Below are 19,780 nucleotides of genomic sequence, written 5' to 3'. Positions count from 1 at the left end.
GGTCCTTCTCCGTAGGCACGTCCGACTCCACAAGGCGGACCCCTTGGTGGACAGGGTTCACCTGCTCCACACCAACCCTCAATATGCCTACGTTGAGTTCCCCGATGACCGCCAAGATACTGTCTCACTCAGGGACCTGGCACCATCAGGTTCCACCTCAACACAGCCCCCCACCAATGTGTTCCCCCCCCCCCCCCCGCCCCCCACCTCCACCGCGCCGCCAGTATTGACCCCACTAGAGCACTCCACTCCCCTTTTCCGCACAAGAGGACGAAGAGGACTTCTGCACGCTCCCGGAGTTCCCCGATGACTGGTCAGCATCAGCGCTGCCATCGCTGCCACCTCCACCACCGCCAGCACCGACTTCGCCGCCACCGGTACGCCGCTCCCAACGAAGCACCAAAGCACTGGACCGGCTGAACCTTTGACGGACTCCGGACCATCAATATGGACTTTTCTTTCCCTACCACTGTCCGTAATTGCACTAATTGTATATAGTTTCATGTCATCCCCGCTGGACTCATTTTTAACAGGAGGTGAATGTGGTGAACCACTGTAATAGGAGATGTAAGGTAGCACCTGCACTACAGGTTCGCCGGTAGCTCCTGCCGGCTGGCTCCGCCCACGGAGAACTGTATAAATATGCATGACCTCCAGTGCCCTGCCATTTCGCCAGCTGCAGCAGGAGGCCACGCATCTGACTAATAAAGCCACAGTTGTACCCAACTTTAGTCTTTGTGCAATTGATCGTGCATCAATTTTATTGAATGGTGGAGCAGTCTCGAAGGACCAAGTGGCCAATTCCTGTTCCTAATTTGTGTGTTCCATGTATCTCTTCCGTAATATTTTTGTTGGAATCAAGGGTTGGGGCATAAGTACTCTATGTTGATTATGGCTACTCTGTGTGAGTCCTTCAGTTGGGTAGTCTGGCAGGTATCAACAGGCCATACACCGAAACTGAAAGACTGAGTAGGGTGCCTGGAGGTTCTGGTAGTGCTGCTTTACAGCTCATTGTTAAGAAGAATTAATATTAAGTCTGACTTCTGGGGCGTCATTCTCCGCCGGTGGGAGTCTCCGTTTTGCCGGCGCCCGGGGGTTTCCCGATGGCGTGGGGCTGCCCCACAATGGGAAACCCCATTGACCGGCCGGTGTAACGGAGCATCCCGCCGGCGGGTAGGGGCAGAAATGTGGTGGGGCGGGATGGAGAATTTCGCTCCTGTTCTCCATCCCTCTCTTCCCCCCATTGAGCACAGCCTCTTGTAAATTAGCCAGAAGGGGAGGGACAGCATTGTACCTGCACTAATCCATCTGCATAGTTTCCTGCCAGTGCATTAATGCCCTGCTCTGATTCTTTCAACAAAACATGTTACCTAATTCACATAAAAGTCAACAACAGATGGGGCTTTTCAACATCTTTTCACCATGTACATTGTGTTTCCCTGTTATTTCAGATTCTGAGTTAGCACTGATGTACAACGATGAGTCTGTGTTAGAAAATCACCATCTGGCTGTAGGTTTCAAACTGCTGCAGGAAGATTCCTGTGACATTTTTCAAAATCTCACCAAGAAGCAGCGACAGATGCTGAGGAAGATGGTTATTGAGATGGTAAGCAAGTTAGTCCATGGACTCGGTGTTGACAGTTGGCAGATAATAAAGTTTTTGTGTTTGTCTGAGAAGAGTTGAAAATTAAATTAATTTGTTCAAATTTTCAATATTCATCTCCCTTCTAGGTATTAGCCACTGACATGTCAAAACACATGACCTTGTTAGCAGACCTCAAGACAATGGTGGAAACAAAGAAAGTGACAAGTTCGGGTGTTTTACTACTTGACAATTACACCGATAGAATACAGGTGTGTAACTGGGAAACGGCCTCCACTCCTTTCAAAATCCAGCACCTGCATACATCGAAATTCACTCCCTTTTGGTACCTCAAACCTCTCCCGCAGTTCACCCAGACCTACAAGCTACTCTTCCAGATACAAGCCCCTCACTCTCTCCAGTACTGCATCCCTCCATTTCCTGTACATCCCATCCATCTCCCCGGCTTAAACCTGTGTTTCCAGCACAGTGGCGTCAACACCGATGTCCCCTCCAAATTAACGTGTCGCCTCAGCTGATTCCTGATTGTCGATTCTACCACTGGGCTCCCCATATACTTCCCCGTAGCTAACGGCAGCAGAGCCGTCGACATGGCCCTCAAATTGGATTCTCTACAGGACTCCTCCTCCTGCACCCTAGCCCACTCTGTTGTCCCCTCCCCGCCCACCACCATTGCCTCACCTTCTCCATGTCCGCTGCCCAATAGTAGTGCAGTGGATTCGGGAGCACCAACCCCCCTTCTGCCTCTGTAGCAGGGCCCTCTTTATCCTCGACACTTTCCCCGCCCATATAAACTCTGAAATCACCGTTTACAATTTGTGGAAGATGGCCTTCGGGAGAAAAATCTGGAGGGTCTGGAAAACGAGTAGGAAACTTGGCAGCACATTCATTGTTACAACCTGCATCCTCCCTGCCAGTGCCCGGCGTAGTGTGTCCCATCTCTTAAATTCCCCCCTAATCTCCTCCACCAACGTTGTCAAATTCCACTTGTGCATCGTAGCCCATTCCAAGTGCCTGAACCTTTCTCTAGCTACCTTGAATGGAAACATCCCCAAGTTGGCCCCCAGCTCCACTGTATTCACTGGAAATACCTCGCTCTTCCCGTCATTTAACGTATACCCAGAGAAGGCCCAAAACCTCTCTAATATTCCCATGATCCTACCCATACACTATAGCGGGTCCGACACAGATCGTCCATGTACACTGACACCCGATGCGCCCTGTTCCCCCTCACAATCCCCTGACACGCCACTTACCCCCTGAGGGCCATCGCCAAGGGCTCAATTGCCAGCACCAACGGCAACAGCAACAGGAGACACCCCTGGCTTATACCTCTGTGCAGCCCAAAACGCGTGAACTAATTTGTACATACACTTGCCTTCGGAGCTACATATAACAAAAGCACTCACACCACAAACTTCAGGCCAAACCCAAACCTACCCAAGATCTCAAATAGATACCTCCACTCCACCCAATCAAAAGCCTTCTGTGCATCCATAGAGACAATGACCTCTGGCATCCACCACCCTGATGGAGTAATGACCACATTTAACAGTCTCCTGAATTTACTGGAGAGCTGCCTGCCCTTTACAAAACCCATTTGATCCTCCGTAAACACCCCTGGCACAAATCCCTCCATCCTTCCTGACACTAACTTAGCCAGCACCTACATGTCTGTGTTCAGCAACAAAATGGGCCTATATGACCCACACTCCAGTAGATCCTTCCCCTTCTCCAAGATTAGCGTGATCGACGCCTGGATCAGTGTCCCTGGCAGCTCCCCCTTCTCCAATGCCTCACTAAACATACCCAACAATCCCGTTGCAAACGCCTTATAAAACTCCACTGGAAAGCCATCCGGCCCCGGAGCCTTTCCCAAATTCATCCCCCTAATGCTGTCAATCACCTCCCTCAGCCCCAGCGGTTCTTCCAATGCTGGCCTCCTCTCTTCATCCAACCATGGAAACTTCAATCCATCCTGGAACCGTCCCATATTCCCTTCCTCTCCACCTGGCCCCACCCTGTACAACTTCTCACAGTACCCCCGGAACACCTCATTTATTTTTCTGGCTTTGACACGACCTTCCCCTTCTCCGTCCGCACCTTTAAAATATCCCTGGACGCAGCCTGTCTCATAGAATCTACAGTGCAAAAGGAGGCAATTCGGCCCATCGAGTCTGCACTGGCCCCTGGAAAGAGCAGCCTCCACCCTACCCCCTTAACCCAGAAACCTCACCCAACCTTATTGGACACTAAGGGCAATTTAGCATGACCAATCCACCTAACCTGCACATCGTTGGACTGGAAGGAAACCGGAGCACCCGGAGGAAACCCACGCTGACACGGGGAGAACGTGCAGACTCCGCACAGACAGTGACCCAAGCAGGGAATAGAAACCTGGGACCCTGGAGCTGTGAAGCAACTGTGCTCACCACTGTGCTACCGTCTCCTCAGCTGTGGGTCAGCATGCGGCTCGCCTTCTCCCCATATTCATATTTCACCCCCCTCACCCTCTTCAGCTGTCCCACTGCCTTTCCCATTGTCAACCTGTCAAACTGCCCTTGTAACCTCTTATGTCCGACAGCAACTCTTAAGTGGAGGCCCCCACGTACCTCCTATCCACCTTGACTATCTCGTCCAACAGCCATCCATGCTCCTCCCTCCTTCTCCTATCCCTGTGTGCCTTGAACGAGATCATCTCCTCTCAGATCACCGCCTTCAACACCTCCCAGAATATGGCCACCCACACTTCCCCGTTCTGATTGATTTCCACATATTCACCGATCGCCGACCTCACCTTTTCACAGAACCCCTTATCCTCCAACAAACCTGAATCTAGCCCCCATCCCAGCCTCTGCACCGCCCCTCACTGAGTCACACCTCCAGCCAATGCGGTGCATGATCACACATCACAATTCCCGCACATTCCGTCCCCACCACCCCCAACAACACCGCCCGGCTCACCACAAAGAAATCAATTCTCGAGTCCACTTTATACACGTGTGAGAAGGAGTTCTCCCTACCCCATGGTTCTTAAATCTCCACGGGTCAATTTTTACCATCCATTCAATAAACCCTCCCAACTCATTCGCCATCCTCAACCTTCGCACTGACTTGGGGCTCGACCTGTCCACCCTCAGCTCCATCACACAATTAAAACCTCCACCCATATTTGATTGGTGCGTATCCAGATGTGGGATCGCTCCCAGCAAACCACTCACAAACCCCACATCATCTCAATTCGGCGTATATACATTGAGTAGCACCACCGACGCCCCTCTAGCACCCCACTCACTATCACATATCTTCCCACCGGGTCCCTTACTTCCTTGGCCCCCATAAACCACATTAATTTGTTCACAGTGGCCACCCCCTGCGATTCTGAGTCAAATTCCTAGTGGAATACCTGTCCCACCCGTCCCTTCCTCAACCTAACCTGGTCCTTCACTCGGAGGTGCGCCTCCTGTAAGAAGATCATCTTTATCTTCAAACTCCTCAGGTGCGCAAAAATCCGGGACCTGTTTGCTGGCCCATTTAACCCCCGGACCTTCCACTGAAGGGGTTATTCTTCAGTATTCTTGCTGGTTACGCCTCCACTCCTCCCTACCGTCCACCATCATCCCCCTCCGGCTCCACCTCCTCTCACCCTAAAGTGGGCCATCCAATGTGGCCCCCCTCTTCGTCCATTACCACGTTCAGTCTCCAACTCTGCCACGTCACAATCCCGCCTCCCCCCACCATCTCCCCCTCCTCCCACCTGGCCACTTCTCCCGACCTCCTTCCCCACCTCACCTCCGTTCACCAGCACCTGCCACTCGAAGGCCCCCCTGCATACTCCTTCGAACCCCCCCCCCCCAACATTCCCACCTGTAGATAAAAAAACAACCAAAGCCACAATCAGCCTCCTCCAAAGACAAACACCACAGATGCCGGGAGTGGGGTGGGGGTGGGGGGGTGGGGGGTGGAGGGGGGGGGGGTGGGGGGTGCTTACAAACAAAAGAAAAAAAAACACCTTCCGGCAACATACAACTATGACTTCCAATCTTTACAGATGCAGCTCCCCCGTCCCTTACCAACTCTCATTTCTCCCCCAGTTTATGATCGATTATAAAGTCATTAGCCCCTTCTGCCATTTCAAAATAATACTCCCGGCCTTCAAAACTGACCCACAGTACAGCACCCCAATCCGGATTTACCTTCAGTACAACACCGCCTTGGCCCTGTTGAATCCTGCATTCCTCTTCACCAGCTCCACACCAATATCCTGATATATTTGGACTCGGTTCCCCTCCCATTCACAGTCTTGCTTCTCCCTGGCCCGGTGGTAGGATTTTTTTCTTCTCCACAAATTTGAGCATCCACACAATCAGCGCCCATGGCGGCTCTCCCACTCTCGGCCTCTGCCTTAAAGACCTGTGAGCCCTGTCCACCTCTGGGGCCTTGTCCAGCACTCCCTTCTCAACCAGACATCACCTTTCGTACCTTTGCCCCTTGTGCTTCAAGGCACTTCTCTAATCGGTCCATCGACCCTCACAGAGGGTCTACTGCTCCCTTGATGACCTTCGACCAGTTCTCATGCATCTCCTTCTTTTGCTGTCGAAATTCATCTGTGATGAAGGCCATCAACTGTTCCATCTGGGCATTTCCCGCTGGCGTCAACCCTCCCCTCCACCATGTTCCCAGTTGTTGCTGCCACAGTTCCTCTCCAGTTCCAGTTCCTTATCCATGTCTTTGACTGTTTTTTTTCTTGGTCTGGTAGTCAGTAGACATATTACTCCTGGGTGTAACCTCTCACCATACACCTTCTGCATCACTTTTCTGCCGGAACTACGCCACTAACGGGTATAAAGTGCCCAAACGAACGCTGTCGAGCCAGACCTGCCCTTTGTGCGACTACTGACTTCATGGCCGCCACCAGAAGTCACTTGATATTCCTTTTTATAGCTATTGTGGCAGTTGTGATGCAACTGAGTGGCTTGCTCGGCCATTTCAGAGGGCTATGGGTCAGGAGTCACATGGAGTCCACACCAGGTAAGGGCAGCAGATAACCTTCCTTAAAAGGCATTTGTGAATCCGTTTTTACGACAATCATGGTTACTATTACCAAGACTAGCTTTTAATTCCAGATTTTATTAATTGAATTTAAACTCCACCAGCTGCCATGGTGGGATTTGAACCCATATCCCCAGAGCATTAGACTGAGCCTTTAGATTACTAGTCCACTATGCCTCCGACCACACACCCCCCCCCCCACCCCCCCCCCCCCCACCCCCCCCCGATGGTGCGATTAGAACGTAGTTCCGTGAAATTGTATTTCAGAAGATTTTAAATAAGTCCTGTTACTTTGGTTCCAGGTTCTTCGTAACATGGTGCACTGTGCTGATCTTAGCAATCCCACAAAGTCTCTAGAGCTGTACAGGCAGTGGACAGATCGAATCATGGATGAATTCTTTCATCAGGGAGACAAAGAACGAGAACGAGGCATGGAAATCAGCCCAATGTGCGACAAGCACACGGCAATAGTTGAAAAATCCCAGGTAAATGATAATTCATGTAGTTGTCAAGCAAGAGAGTTCATAGGCAATTTTATTATCAGCATAACTTCCTTACTTTTGTCCTCTATGCTTCTATTTATAAAACAAATGATTCCTTAGGCTGTTTTTAAACAGTTTTCTCTACTTACCATTTTCATAGATTTGTGTGTGCAAAACCCAGGCTATTTGTTCCTGCATTCTCCCTTTATAATTTAATGTATATTAAGTTTATATTGCCTCCCCTCTTTCTTTTTTCCAAAATACATCTCTTCACACTTCTCTGCAGTAGATTTCATGTTCCATGTGTCTTGCAAACTCATGTGTCATAACCTGCAAGTATCTTGCAGGGTGGAAACAATTAACTTCCTTGTGAACCTTGCAGAATACGGCCTGCCCTGTTAAGGGGGCAGGGGACCTCGAAACAATGTATACTTGGATGGTATATAAAGCCAGCCAGTTAGGCACTGGCAAGGCAAACCCAATTTGGGATCAATCATGTGATGGATATAATAGTTTATGTAAACAAATTTAAATTTCTGTGAACTACTCAGTATGGACTCCTTTGTGGCCTTATAAAAATGTGTCTGTTCGTATCCTCCTGAAGTTTGCTCCTATCCTTCTCACAGATAAATACATTTCCAAGATTTGCGTCATTGAAAACTTTGAAATTATACCCTGTGTACCTAGGTCAAAGTCATATCAAAAGGGCAGTGGTCCTATTACTGAGCCATGGGTGACATGACTTCAGTCTGAAAAACAATCATTCACCGCTACTCTCTGCTTTCTGCAGTATAGTGAGAAAGTGGGTTCAGTGTCATTGATTCATTAAAAGGGATAGTCCTGTTTTGTCTTCATCATCTGTTAAAAAAATATTTCGTTATTTGTTCATTTGCCTATATGCTTTACTCCCTGTTCCTTCTTCCTGAGTCCTATGAAGAATGCTTTTGCCTTGATACACTATCAATTACGACGAGACGAGAGTAGAGAGTAATCGAGGCTTTATTAAGCAGAGATGTGTAGCCTCTTACAGCTGCTGCCAAAATGGCTGCAGCTCAGTGAGCACACACATTTATACTCCGCCTACTGGGCGGAGCCAGCAGGCAGGGATCTACCCCCGTACCTAGGACAGGAGCCTTACCGTATTACATCTCATATGTGTACTATATACAAACAGTGGTGACTACCACATTCACTCCCTGTTAAAAAGGAGTCCAGCGGGGGTGGTGGAAAACTATTTACATGTAAGTGAGCATTTTAAAAGTGTACAGTTCTGGAAAAGTTCATAAAATCAGCCGGTCGGGTGCCTTGATCCTCCGTTGTGAGCGCCGCAGTCCCGGTGGTGATGCAGGAGCCGGCTTGGTCGCCGGTCACTCCGGGAGCGTGTAGTCCTCATCTTCAGCCCCGGGTGGAACCAATGGGAGGACGGATCGTCCTGGAGCGGGGGCTGTGGTGAGGTGTGCTGGGGGGAGGATGGGTGGTGCCGGGGCAGGTGGGGGGGGGGGGGGGGGGACCCAGCTGGTGCCAGGTCCCTGAGAGAGACTGTGTCCTGGCAGCCGTCGGGGTACGCCGCGTACTGCGGGTTTGCATGGAGTAGCTGTACCCTCTCGACCAACAGGTCCGCCTTGTGGAGCCGCACATGTTTGCAGAGGAGAACGGGTCCTGGAGCTGCCAGCCATGTTGGGAGCGAAACCCCGGAGGTGAACGTCCTGGGGAAGGCAAGGAGACGTTCATGAGGGGTTGCATTAGTCGCAGTGCAAAGTAGCGATCGGATGGAGTGGAGGGCGTCGGGGAGGACCTCCTGCCAGAGGGAGACCAGGAGATTTTTAGATTGTAGGGCCAACAGGACAGCCTTCCAGACCGTCCCGTTCTCCCTCTCCACCTGCCCGTTTCCCTGAGGGTTGTAGCTGGTCGTCCTGCTCGAGGCAATGCCCTTGCTGAGCAGGAATTGACGCAGCTCATCACTCATAAAGGAGGATCCCCGGTCGCTGTGGACGTAAGCGGGAAAACCGAACAGAGTGAAGATGCTTTTGAGGGCCTTGATGACTGTGGCAGACGTCATATCGGGGCATGGAATGGCGAAGGGGAATCTGGTGTATTTGTCGACCACGTTAAGGAAGTACGTGTTTCGGTCGGAGGAGGGGAGGGGCCCTTTGAAGTCCATGCTGAGGCGTTCAAAGGGACAGGAGGCCTTCACCAGGTGTGCCCGGTCTGGCAGGTAGAAGTGCGATTTGCACTCCGCGCAGACCTGGCAGTCTTTGGCGACCACCCTGACTTCCGTAATGGAGTAGGGTAGGTTGCGGACCTTTATGAAGTGAAAGAACCGGGTGACCCCTGGGTGACAGAGACCATCGTGTAGGGCCCGGAGTCGGTCCACTTGTGCGCTGGCACATGTACCTCAGGATAGGGCATCGGGGGGCTCGTTGAGCTTACCGGGGCGATACAAAATCTCGTACTTGTAGATGGAGAGCTCGATCCTCCACCTCAAGATTTTATCATTTTTGATCTTGCCCCGCTGTGTGTTATTGAACATGAAGGCAACCGACCATTGGTCAGTGAGGAGAGTGAATCTTCTGCCGGTCAGATAATGCCTCCAATGCCGCACAGCTCCAATGATGGCTTGGGCCTCCTTTTCGACGGAGGAGTGCCGAATTTCAGAGGCGTGGAGGGTGCGGGAAAAGAATGCCACGGGTCTGCCTGTCTGGTTGAGGGTGGCGGCTAGAGCGATGTCTGATGCATCGCTCTCAACTTGAAATGGGAGGGTCTTGTCGACCGCGTGCATCGCGGCCTTGGCGATGTCGGCCTTGATGCGGTTGAAGGCCTGGTGTGCCTCGGCCGTCAGGGGGAAAACTGTGCAGTGAATGAGTGGGCGGGCCTTGTCCGCATAGTTAGGGACCCACTGGGCATAGTATGAGAAGAACACCAGGCATCGTTTGAGGGCCTTGGGGCAGTGGGGGAGGGGGCGCATGCGATCGGAGTCGGGCCCTAGAACTCCATTTTGCACCACATAGCCAAGGATGGCTAAGCGGCTGGTGCTGATCACGCACTTCTCCTTGTTATACGTTAGGTTCAGGAGTTTGACGATGTGGAGAAATTTGGAAAGGTTAGCATCGTGGTCCTGCTGGTCGTGGCCGCAGATGGTGACGATACCTTGGTACGGGAAGGTGGCCCGCAGTCCGTACCGGTCAACTATTCGGTCTATCTCCCGGTGGAAGACGGAGACCCCATTAGTGACGCCGAAGGAAACCCTAAGGAAGTGGTAAAGGAGGCCGTCTGCTTCGAACGTCTTATATTGGCGGTCCACCTTGCGGATGGGGAGCTGGTGGTAGGCAGATTTCAGGTCCACTGTAGAGAAGACCCGGTACTGTGCAACCTGATTGACCATATCAGATATGCGTGGCAGGGGGTACGCATTGAGCTGCGTGTACCGATTGATGATCTGACTGTAGTCAATGACCATCCTGTGTTTCTCCCCAGTCTTTACAACTACCACTTGGGCTCTCCAGGGGCTGTTGCTGGCCTCGATGATGCCTTCCCGCAGTAGGCACTGGACCTCCAACCTGATGAAGGTCCTGTCCTGGGCACTGTACCGTCTCCTCCTGGTGGCGACGGGTTTGCAATCCGGGATGAGGTTCGCAAACAGGGAAGGTGGGTCTTGAGGCCACATACAGTAAGGGGTGGTAGAGGCTCGCCGAATTTCAGGGTTAGACTTTGGAGGTTGCACTGGAAGTCCAGGCCAAGTAGCAAGGCAGCGCAGAGGGAGGACATAGAGCCGGAAGTTGCTGAACTCTACGCCCTGGATGGTGACGGTGGCGGTGCAGTACCCATGGATCTCCACGGAGTGGGATCCGGAGGCCAGGGAGATTTGTTGGGTAATGGGGTGTACCGCGAGGGAGCAGCGCCGTACCATATCGGGGTGGATGAAGCTCTCTGTGCTCCCGGAGTCAAGAAGGCAAGGTGTCTTGGGGCCATCGACTTTCACCGTTGTGTCACGGTTGCGAGGTTGTGTGGCCGGGACTGGTCGAGCGTGATGGAGGCGAGCTGCGGCTGGTGTTGGTGGGCCCCGGGCTGGTCGGCGGCGGTTGCAAGCGATGAGTGGCCCGATGAGGTGCCCGACGAGCAGGGGTCCTAAGGCGCCGTCCAAAATGGTGCCGAAGGTGGCAGTGCCCACGGGGTGCACGTGGCGTGCGCCGTTAACGATGGCGGCACCCACGGGCTGCACAAGGTCTGATGGAGGGAAGATGGCGGCGCCCATGGGTCGCACGAGGTCTGATGAGGGGAAGATGGCGGCGCCCACGGGCCGCACGTGGGTTGCGGTGGCGAAGATGGCGGCACCCACGGGTCACACGTGGGGGGTGTAGGAACAATGGGGCTGGTTACAGCGGCGTTCGACCGGGCCTGGCACACCGCAGTGAAATGTCCTTTCTTCCCGCAGGCCTTGCAGAGTGCGCTCCGTGCCGGGTAGCGCGGGCGGGGGTGCTTTGTCTGCCCGCAGACATAGCACTTGGGCCCCCCGGGGTTGGCTGGCTGCCGCACGGAGCAGGCTTGGGGTTGGCTGGGGGCGGTCGCTGGCGGGGTCCACGATGTCCAGGATGGGGTCACCGTGCAGTCGGCGTACGCTTGTACATTACGCTTGTACATTGGGAGGCTACCGTTAGCGAGGTCGCGAGTTTCTTGATCGCCGCGAGGTCGAGCGTACCCCTTCTAAGAGGCACTGGCGGATGTACGCCGACCCTATGCCCGTAAAGAAAGCGTCCCTGATTAGGAGTTCGTAATGTTCAACGGCCGAAACTGCCTGACAATCGCAGTTCCTCGCCAGGGCGTGCAGGGCACGCCAGAAGTCTTCCAATGACTCACCGGGTAGTTGTTGCCTGGCGTAGAGTTTGTTGATCAGCCGTGTGTAGTTCTCTTTCAGAAACGCCATGGCCTCAGTGTAGTTGGGCGCGTCCGGATAAGAGGAAAGATGTTGGAGCTCAGGATCTGTAGTTTCTTTGCTTCTGAGGGTGGTTCTGTCGTTGATCCGATGTAGGCTTCAAAGCAAGCTAGCCAGTGGTCGAAGGCCGACGTGACGTTGTCTGTTTGAGGGTGCAGCTGCAGGCGATCTGGCTTGATGCGAAGGTCCATCGCTGTAAAATCTCTGCGTAATAAATTGATGCACTATCAATTACGACGAGACAAGAGTAGAGAATAATCAAGGCTTTATTAGACAGAGATGTGTTGCCTCCTACAGCTGCTGCCGAAATGGCTGCAGCTCAGTGAGCACACACATTTGTACTCCCCCTACTGGGTGGAGCCAGCAGGCAGGGATCTACCCCCGTACCTTACCGTATTACATCTCATATGTGTACTATATACTAACAGTGGTGACTACCACATGCCTGAAATTTTCTGATGATGAATTCTGACTGACACAATATGCTAGCATTTTTCCATCAATACTCATGGACCTGCATTTCTCACTTTCATTTTAAGAAAAGTATTGAAATACTAATGTTATATTAAAGTGCAGTAAATATAAGAATAACCTCCAGTTATATATACTTTGAATCTGTCTTTTGGAATACTTATAGAATTTATCTTGTTGTGAAGATTTGGGACTAATATGGTAGCAAAAATGGGAAGGCAGATGATTATTTGAATGGGTATAAATTGAGAGAGTGGATACTCAGCGATACCTTGGTGTCCTTGTGCATCAGTCGCTGAAAGTAAACGCGCAGGTAAAGCAGGCTGTAAAGAAGGCAAATGGTTTGTTGGCCTTCATAGCAAGAGGATTTGAGTATAGGAATAGAGATGTTTTATGTGGAAATCTTTTGGAGACCGGTTGATTAGAATGCAGGACAGGCATGTCCCTGTGAAAATGAAGGACAGAAATGGCAGAATTAGGGAACCATGGAAGATGGGGGAAATTGTGAGACTAGTCATAAAGAAAAAGGAAGCATACATAAGGTCCAGGCAACAAAAAACAGACAAAGCTTTTGTAGAATATAGGGAAAGTAGGAACAAACTCAAACGGGAGTTAGGAGGGCTAAAAGAGGCTATGAAATGTTGTTGGCAAGCAAGATCAAAGAAAATCCCAAGCTCTTTTATACATATATAAGGAGCAAGGGGCAGCACAGTGATGCAGTGGTTAGCACTGCTGCCTCATGGCGCCGAGGTCCTAATTTGATCCCGACTCTGGGTCACTGTCTGTCTGGAGTTTGCATATTCTCCCCGTGTTCATGTGAGTTTCTCCCCCCAACCCAAAGATGTGCAGTGTAGGTGGATTGGCCACGCTAAATTGCCCCTTAATTGGAATAAAATAATTGGGTACTCTAAACGTATAAAAACAATATATATATATATGAGGAGCAAGAGAGTAGGCCCACTCAAGGACAAAGGAGTGAAGTTATGCCTGGAGTGAGAGGAAGTGGGTGAGATCCTTAATGAGCACTGTGCATCGGTATTCACCAAGGAGAGAGAGATGGCAGAAGTTGAGGTTAGGGACGGTATGTGAATACTCCCAGACATGTCAGCATAATGAAGGAGGAAGTGTTGGACATCTGAAAATGCATTAAGGTAGACAAGTCTCCTGGGCCAGATGGGATTTATCCCAGTTTACTACAGGAGGCAAGAGAGGAAATAGCTGGCGTCTTAACAGATATCTTTGCATCATCTTTGACCACAGGCGAGGTTCCAGAGGACTGGAGAATAGCCAACGTTGTCCCTAGGTTTAAGAAAGGAAGCAGGGATAATCCAGGTAATTATAGGCCAGTGAGCTTGACGTCAGTGGTGGGGAAGCTGTTGGAAAAGATATTGAGGGACAGGATTTATTCACATTTGGAAGCAAATGAACTTGTTAGTGATAGGTGATATGGTTTTGTGTAGGGAAGGTCAACTTCATAGAGTTTTTTGAGGAAGTGACAAAATTAATTGATGAGGGAAAGGCTGTGGATGTCGTCTACATGTACTTTTGTAAGGCAAGGTCCGTCATGGCAGACTGGTAACAAAAGGTAAAGTAAAGATAAAGTCGCATGGGATTCAGGATGTGCTATCGAGATGGATAAAGAACTGTCTTGGCAACAGGAGACAGAGAGTAACAGTGGAAGGGAGTTTTTCAGAATGGAGATCTGTAACTAGTGGTGTTCCACAGGGTCAGTGCTCAGATCACTGTTGTTTGTAATATATATGAATGATCAGGAGGAAAATGTAGATTAGTCTGATTAGCAAGTTTGCAGATGACACGAGGATAGGTGGAGTTGCAGATAATGAAGAAGACTGTCAGAGAATATAGCAGAATATAGATAGTTTGGAGTTCAATCCAGACAAATGCGAGGTGATGCCTTTTGGAAGACCAAATTCAGGTGTGAATTATACAGTAAATGGCAGAACCCTTAGGAGCTTTGGCATACAGAGGTATCTGGGTGTTCAGGTCCATAGTTCCATGAAAGTGGCAATGCAGGTGGATAAGGTGGTCAAGAAGGCATATGGCATGCTTGCCTTCATCAGCCTGGGCATTGAGTACAAGAGTTGGCATGTCATGTTACAGTGGTATAAAACTTCAGTTAGGCCACATTTGGAATATTGCGTGCAGTTCTGGTCACCACACTACCAGAAGGACGCGGATGCTTTGGAGAGAGTGCAAAGAAGGTTTATCAGGATGTTGCTTGGTCTGGAGGGTGTTAGCTCTGAGAAGAGATTGAATAAACTCGGATTGTTTTCATTTCAAAGATAGAGGCTAAGAGGAAACCTGATTGAGATCTACAAAATTACGAGAGGCATAGACAGGATGAATAGTCAGAAGCTTCTTCCCAGGGTGAAATGAATACAGCCTCAAGATGAGAGGGGGAAAGTTTAGGGGAGATGTGCGGGGACATATTTCACACAGAGGGTGGTGGGTGCCTGGAACGGGTTGCCAGTGGAGGTGGTGGAGGCAGGCACGACAGCAACGTTTAAGATGTATCTTCATAGACACATGAATGGAGGGATACAGATCGTTTGGGTAATAAGTAGTGGGTCTAAATAAGGAAGCTGGATCGGTGCAGGCTTGGTGGGCTGGAGGGCCTGTTCCTGTGCTGTAATGTTCTTTGTTCTTTGTTTTACTGCAAGTGTATAGGGCATTGGTGGGGCCATACTTGGAATACTGTGTGCAGTTTTGGTGTCCTTATCTGAGGAAGGATGTTCTTCCTATGGAGAGAGTGCAGCGAAGGTTTATCAGGCTGATTCCTGGGATGACGGGACTGTCATATGAGGAGAGACTAAATCGGTTAGGATTATATTCATTGGAGTTTAAAAGAGTGAGAGGGGATCTCCTAGAAACTTACAAAATTCTAACAGGATTAGACGGGGTAGAATCCGAAAGAATGTTCCCAATGGTGGGGGAGTCCAGAACGAGGGGTCATAGTTTAAGGATAAGGTTTATGGCTGAGGTGAAGAGGAATTTCTTCACCCAGAGAGTGGTGAATCTGTGGAATTCATGGCCACATAAAGTAGTTGAGGCCAAAATGCCGTGTGATTTCAAGAAGGAATTAGATATAGCACTTGAGGCTAAAGGGATTAAGAGATATGGGGGGAAGGCAGGATCAGGGTATTGAATTTGATGATCAGCCATGATCATAATGAATGGCAGAGCAGGCTCGAAGGGCCAAATGGCCTCCTCCTGCTTCTATTTTCTATGTTTCAATGTTTCTAATTTTATTTTTAGAGACTGTAGTAAATACTTGTTATTCTATTTTTTTCCTCAGGTTGGATTCATTGACTACATTGCACACCCTTTATGGGAAACCTGGGCTGACCTTGTTCATCCTGATGCTCAGGATTTACTAGACACATTAGAGGACAATCGGAATTGGTATCAGAGTATGATCCCCCAGAGCCCATCCCCTTCCCCTGATGAGCAAGAGAAAGAAGGGCAGTACCCCACTGAAAAATTCCAATTTGAACTCACGCTGGAAGAAGATGAAGATTCAGAAGGGATTGAGAGAGAGGAAACGAGTCAGGGGGAAGAGGACAGCAGTTGTCAGAGCTGTGAAACAAAGATATTTGTTGCACTGGAGTCAGAAAGCCAGGAGACTGAGGTGGAAGAAACACAAGCAGATCCCCTCACCGAAGACACATCACCTGTAGATACGTAAATACTCTATAAAAGTGGACATTTACTTATTGTCACGTGCACAATTATCCGTAGGGGAAAACCTGTAATGTTGGTTTTAAACCCAAGGTTTTGCAAGTGAAAGCGTACCACTCTGGTTCAGATGATCAATTAACATTGACGGCAAGATTGGAGGGGCGAAGGTAGATGAAACATTTAGGAGTTTAAAGTGTGGGCTTAACTGCAAGCCAAATTTATTTGAAACTATTGCACAAAAGCCGTCTAAGTTTTAACTGGGGATGAGCATGCAAATGGATGACACAACACTGAGAGATTTTGTACTGCAAGGCACTGAGACTGTATGACAGTCTCAAAAATATGAACTAGCTTTTCATGTAGGAAACTGTTCTTTGTTCAGTAAATTATGTCTTAGGACTGTGTGCCTTTTGAAAACTGTTTTTGTCCTTCCAAATGTGTTTTATTTAATTGAACACAATTTACTAAAATCCTGACAAAACTTTTCTACATGTTAAGAACAGTACACTAACAAATCCATTTATAATTTTTTCAAAATTAAGAAAAGTTCGAATTAAGTCTTCCGGTTCCCTTCATGGAGAGAATGGCAATACCTTAAGAGTTGTCTGCAAACTGCTTTTGAAAATTTATTCTTTGAAGCATCTTTACTTTGAAAGTTCAAATGGATTAACTGTTCATAACCTATTTTAAAATATCCAAAAAAAAATTCAATCGTAAAAACATTTTCTGTTTTATACCTAGCTTTTTTAAGAATAACATTTTCGGTGATTTTGAGTACTTGCTGATTACACACTGCCACAGTCCTACACCTAGGAGGAAAGGCAAGTTAATATTGCTTAATGGTGAAAATTTGATGATCAGCCGCAATGTGAAAATTATTCCCTTGAAATGTAGTTAAATGGTATCTAATAATCCCAAATCACTATCTGTTCTGTAGTTAAAAGGTATATAGGTAATAGATTGGACGGTTCAATAAGTTTGATCACTGCTTTTCACCTCTGAGAGTTCAAATCCAGTTCCAACTAATGGGTTGAAAGTCTCCTCTCTTTGCTGGGTCCTAAGTGAGGTCAATTTAGGGTAAGCTCAACTCTTGTCATGAACTCACAGCATATAATTATTTACAAGTCCAGAGATTTGGATCTAAATCGGCAAGTTCACTCTGAGAGGTGATCAAAATGGTTGGTTTAGGCAGTGAAAACATTTTCAAGATCACAGAGATGAGGGAGACCAATCATCCGTATGGAATAACGATAAAAATTAACTCATGCTTCCCCATCATTGCATTTAATTTAGTGCAGTTGGGGATATTCTCCTGAGGCAGTGATTGAAGCCTGCAAGTGAGGCGAAGTCAAGGGTGCTTTCTTGTTTTATACCATATTTAATGATAACACTGGGTGCCTGAAATGAAATAGTGTTACATTTCTGAGTACTAAAGTCCCTATCTTGATGAACACAAAAATATAAATCAAAAAGAAAAGGTAGAGACAATATGCTGCTTCTACATTCTATACCACCTGAACTAAACACAACTAATGAGATTCATATTTGCATTATATTATTTTTCTCTCGACTATTAATTATCTGATTGAAACAATCTGCCATGCCATTTAAATGTTGCCATGACAATCCCCAGCTTTGCAAAATGGAAAAATCAGTGAGAGTAGGGACTTCCTCGATATAAAGATACAATTTTCATAAAAGATTTTATTATTTCATGTCTAAAACCCAGCAGCCATTAAATTCCAGTTTATTAGTTGGCATGACATTTCTTAGTTCCTTCAGAACATAACTTCTTGCTTTTCTAAATCATGAATGCATGCTGGAAAATTGTTCATTAGTATTACGTGTTCACTGTAGACATTAATAAGGTTAAACAAATTATTCATGTAATTTTCATTTAACTAACCAGTTCAGTGTCTGATAATCATCGTGTGGAAGGGGGAAATATAGTGAATATTTCTTCTTTCTACTCTTCAAAATGAAAGCTAAAGGATGGGAGGAGATTTCTGCTCTTTGGTTTCATATAATTTTCATGTCCGTACTTCTAAAACAGACGGATGTTAATGAACATTGTATGATCCTTTATAGGCCAGGAGCCTAAAACATCCTGATACTATTAATAAAAACAGAATGCTGGAAATACTCAGCAGGTCTGGTAGCATCTGTGGTTGCAGAACTAATGGATAAAGATTCGAAGAAAAGTCAACAACCCGAATTGTTATCTTTGTTTCTCTCTCCAAATTTGCTGCCAGACGTGCCAAGTGTGCCCAACGTTTTCTGTTTTATTCAGACTTCCAGCGTCTGTTACCATTACTGCTAGACATAATAAAATCATTAGCAACACCATTGTTCCTATTCATGATGTTACAGTCCAAGAAAACAGAATGTCTAAGTGCAGACTGCTTTATTTGCAGTTTAAAAAAATAAATCATGGCAACATGAGTTATATTTGGAGTCACTCGTGAGCATTTAAATATCTTGAAGTGTAACACGTAGGACTATGACGCTATCCACTTGAATCCACCGACCCTTTAATTTATTTAGATGTATTTAAATTCTTTTATGCCAGTTTGAATTTTTTGTTTTGTGTGCCATCCTTTGTAAAACACTGCTAATTACATTCTTACAGCTTGCTCATTTCTATTTAGAACCATGTATTTATATCATGTACATACTGTAATGTTTATTGTAAATTATTAATTTATACATTAACATTGCCTGTAGTGTGGTGGTGTTACTGTGTAGAAAATTCCATGAGAGTCCTCTTCTTCTTACCATTGATTTTTTTATTATTGTATAATATAATATAACCTGAACAGTAGTGATAAAGAGACATATGGAACCCAGAAATTACAGATATTTGTGTCAAGGTTTTTTCAGTTATCTAAACTAGTCCACCACAGATTACAGTCTAAAACTATTTAATGTGCAACTGTGAAGCAATGTCTGGGATAACTGTTAAGAACTTAAAGTTACAAAACAAAAACATAATTGCAGTCTGATGTCAGTATCTTGTAAACTACATTTAAGCTTTTAGTCCAAATTGTTGAAAACGGTTTAGCAGATTGGAATGTCTGCATGAGTAATGGGTTTATATGTCTGTTAAACATTGCAATGTTTCAGGTGGCAATTTCCTTAATGTTTTCTCAGTCTCACACAATGTATGGTATAGTATTGTATATTGTGTTCAGAAACCTTTTAAGAGATTTTTATATGAAGCGATTAAACAAAAGCATGGATATATTTTATGTTCCTTCAATTTTATTGCATTTTGGAAGTTATTAAATGGCACCATTGGTGCTTTTGCACTCCATAAGTATAATGCTACTTTCATTATTTTTCCACAGAATAAGGCTTTCTTTTATTTTTCTAATCTCCTGTTTTAATGGTATTGGCTTGAAGAGGAGTATGGGGGTTTGCATTCCTGCAATGCTCATCCAAGTAGCCATTCTTCATGTGAACCTTAACAGTGAGCAAGGCATTAGACCATGGAAACATCAAAGCCACGTCCTGTCTTAATGTCCATGTGCACATTCCAGCATG

At 47.5% G+C, this 19,780-nt stretch overlaps 1 protein-coding gene across 5 annotated transcripts in view; it reads left to right on the top strand.

Annotated features, from left to right (window-relative positions):
- Window positions 1-19,553, top strand: part of pde4ba (phosphodiesterase 4B, cAMP-specific a) — a 1,458,049-nt gene extending 1,438,496 nt beyond the window's left edge. For all 5 annotated transcript variants that reach the window (XM_072511114.1, XM_072511113.1, XM_072511116.1 and 2 more), the window contains 4 exons: window positions 1,452-1,606; window positions 1,732-1,854; window positions 6,958-7,140; window positions 15,855-19,553. In XM_072511114.1, the coding sequence (XP_072367215.1) occupies window positions 1,452-1,606; window positions 1,732-1,854; window positions 6,958-7,140; window positions 15,855-16,244 (851 nt within the window). In that variant the 3' untranslated portion in view covers window positions 16,245-19,553. The remainder of the gene's footprint in view (window positions 1-1,451; window positions 1,607-1,731; window positions 1,855-6,957; window positions 7,141-15,854) is intronic.
- The last annotated feature ends 227 nt before the right edge of the window (window positions 19,554-19,780 follow it).

This window comes from Scyliorhinus torazame, chromosome 7 (genome assembly GCF_047496885.1).
Source record: "Scyliorhinus torazame isolate Kashiwa2021f chromosome 7, sScyTor2.1, whole genome shotgun sequence".
Lineage (NCBI taxonomy): Eukaryota > Metazoa > Chordata > Chondrichthyes > Carcharhiniformes > Scyliorhinidae > Scyliorhinus > Scyliorhinus torazame.
The sequence above is the reverse complement of the archived record's forward strand: the minus strand, read 5'-3'. Positions and strand labels throughout refer to the sequence as shown.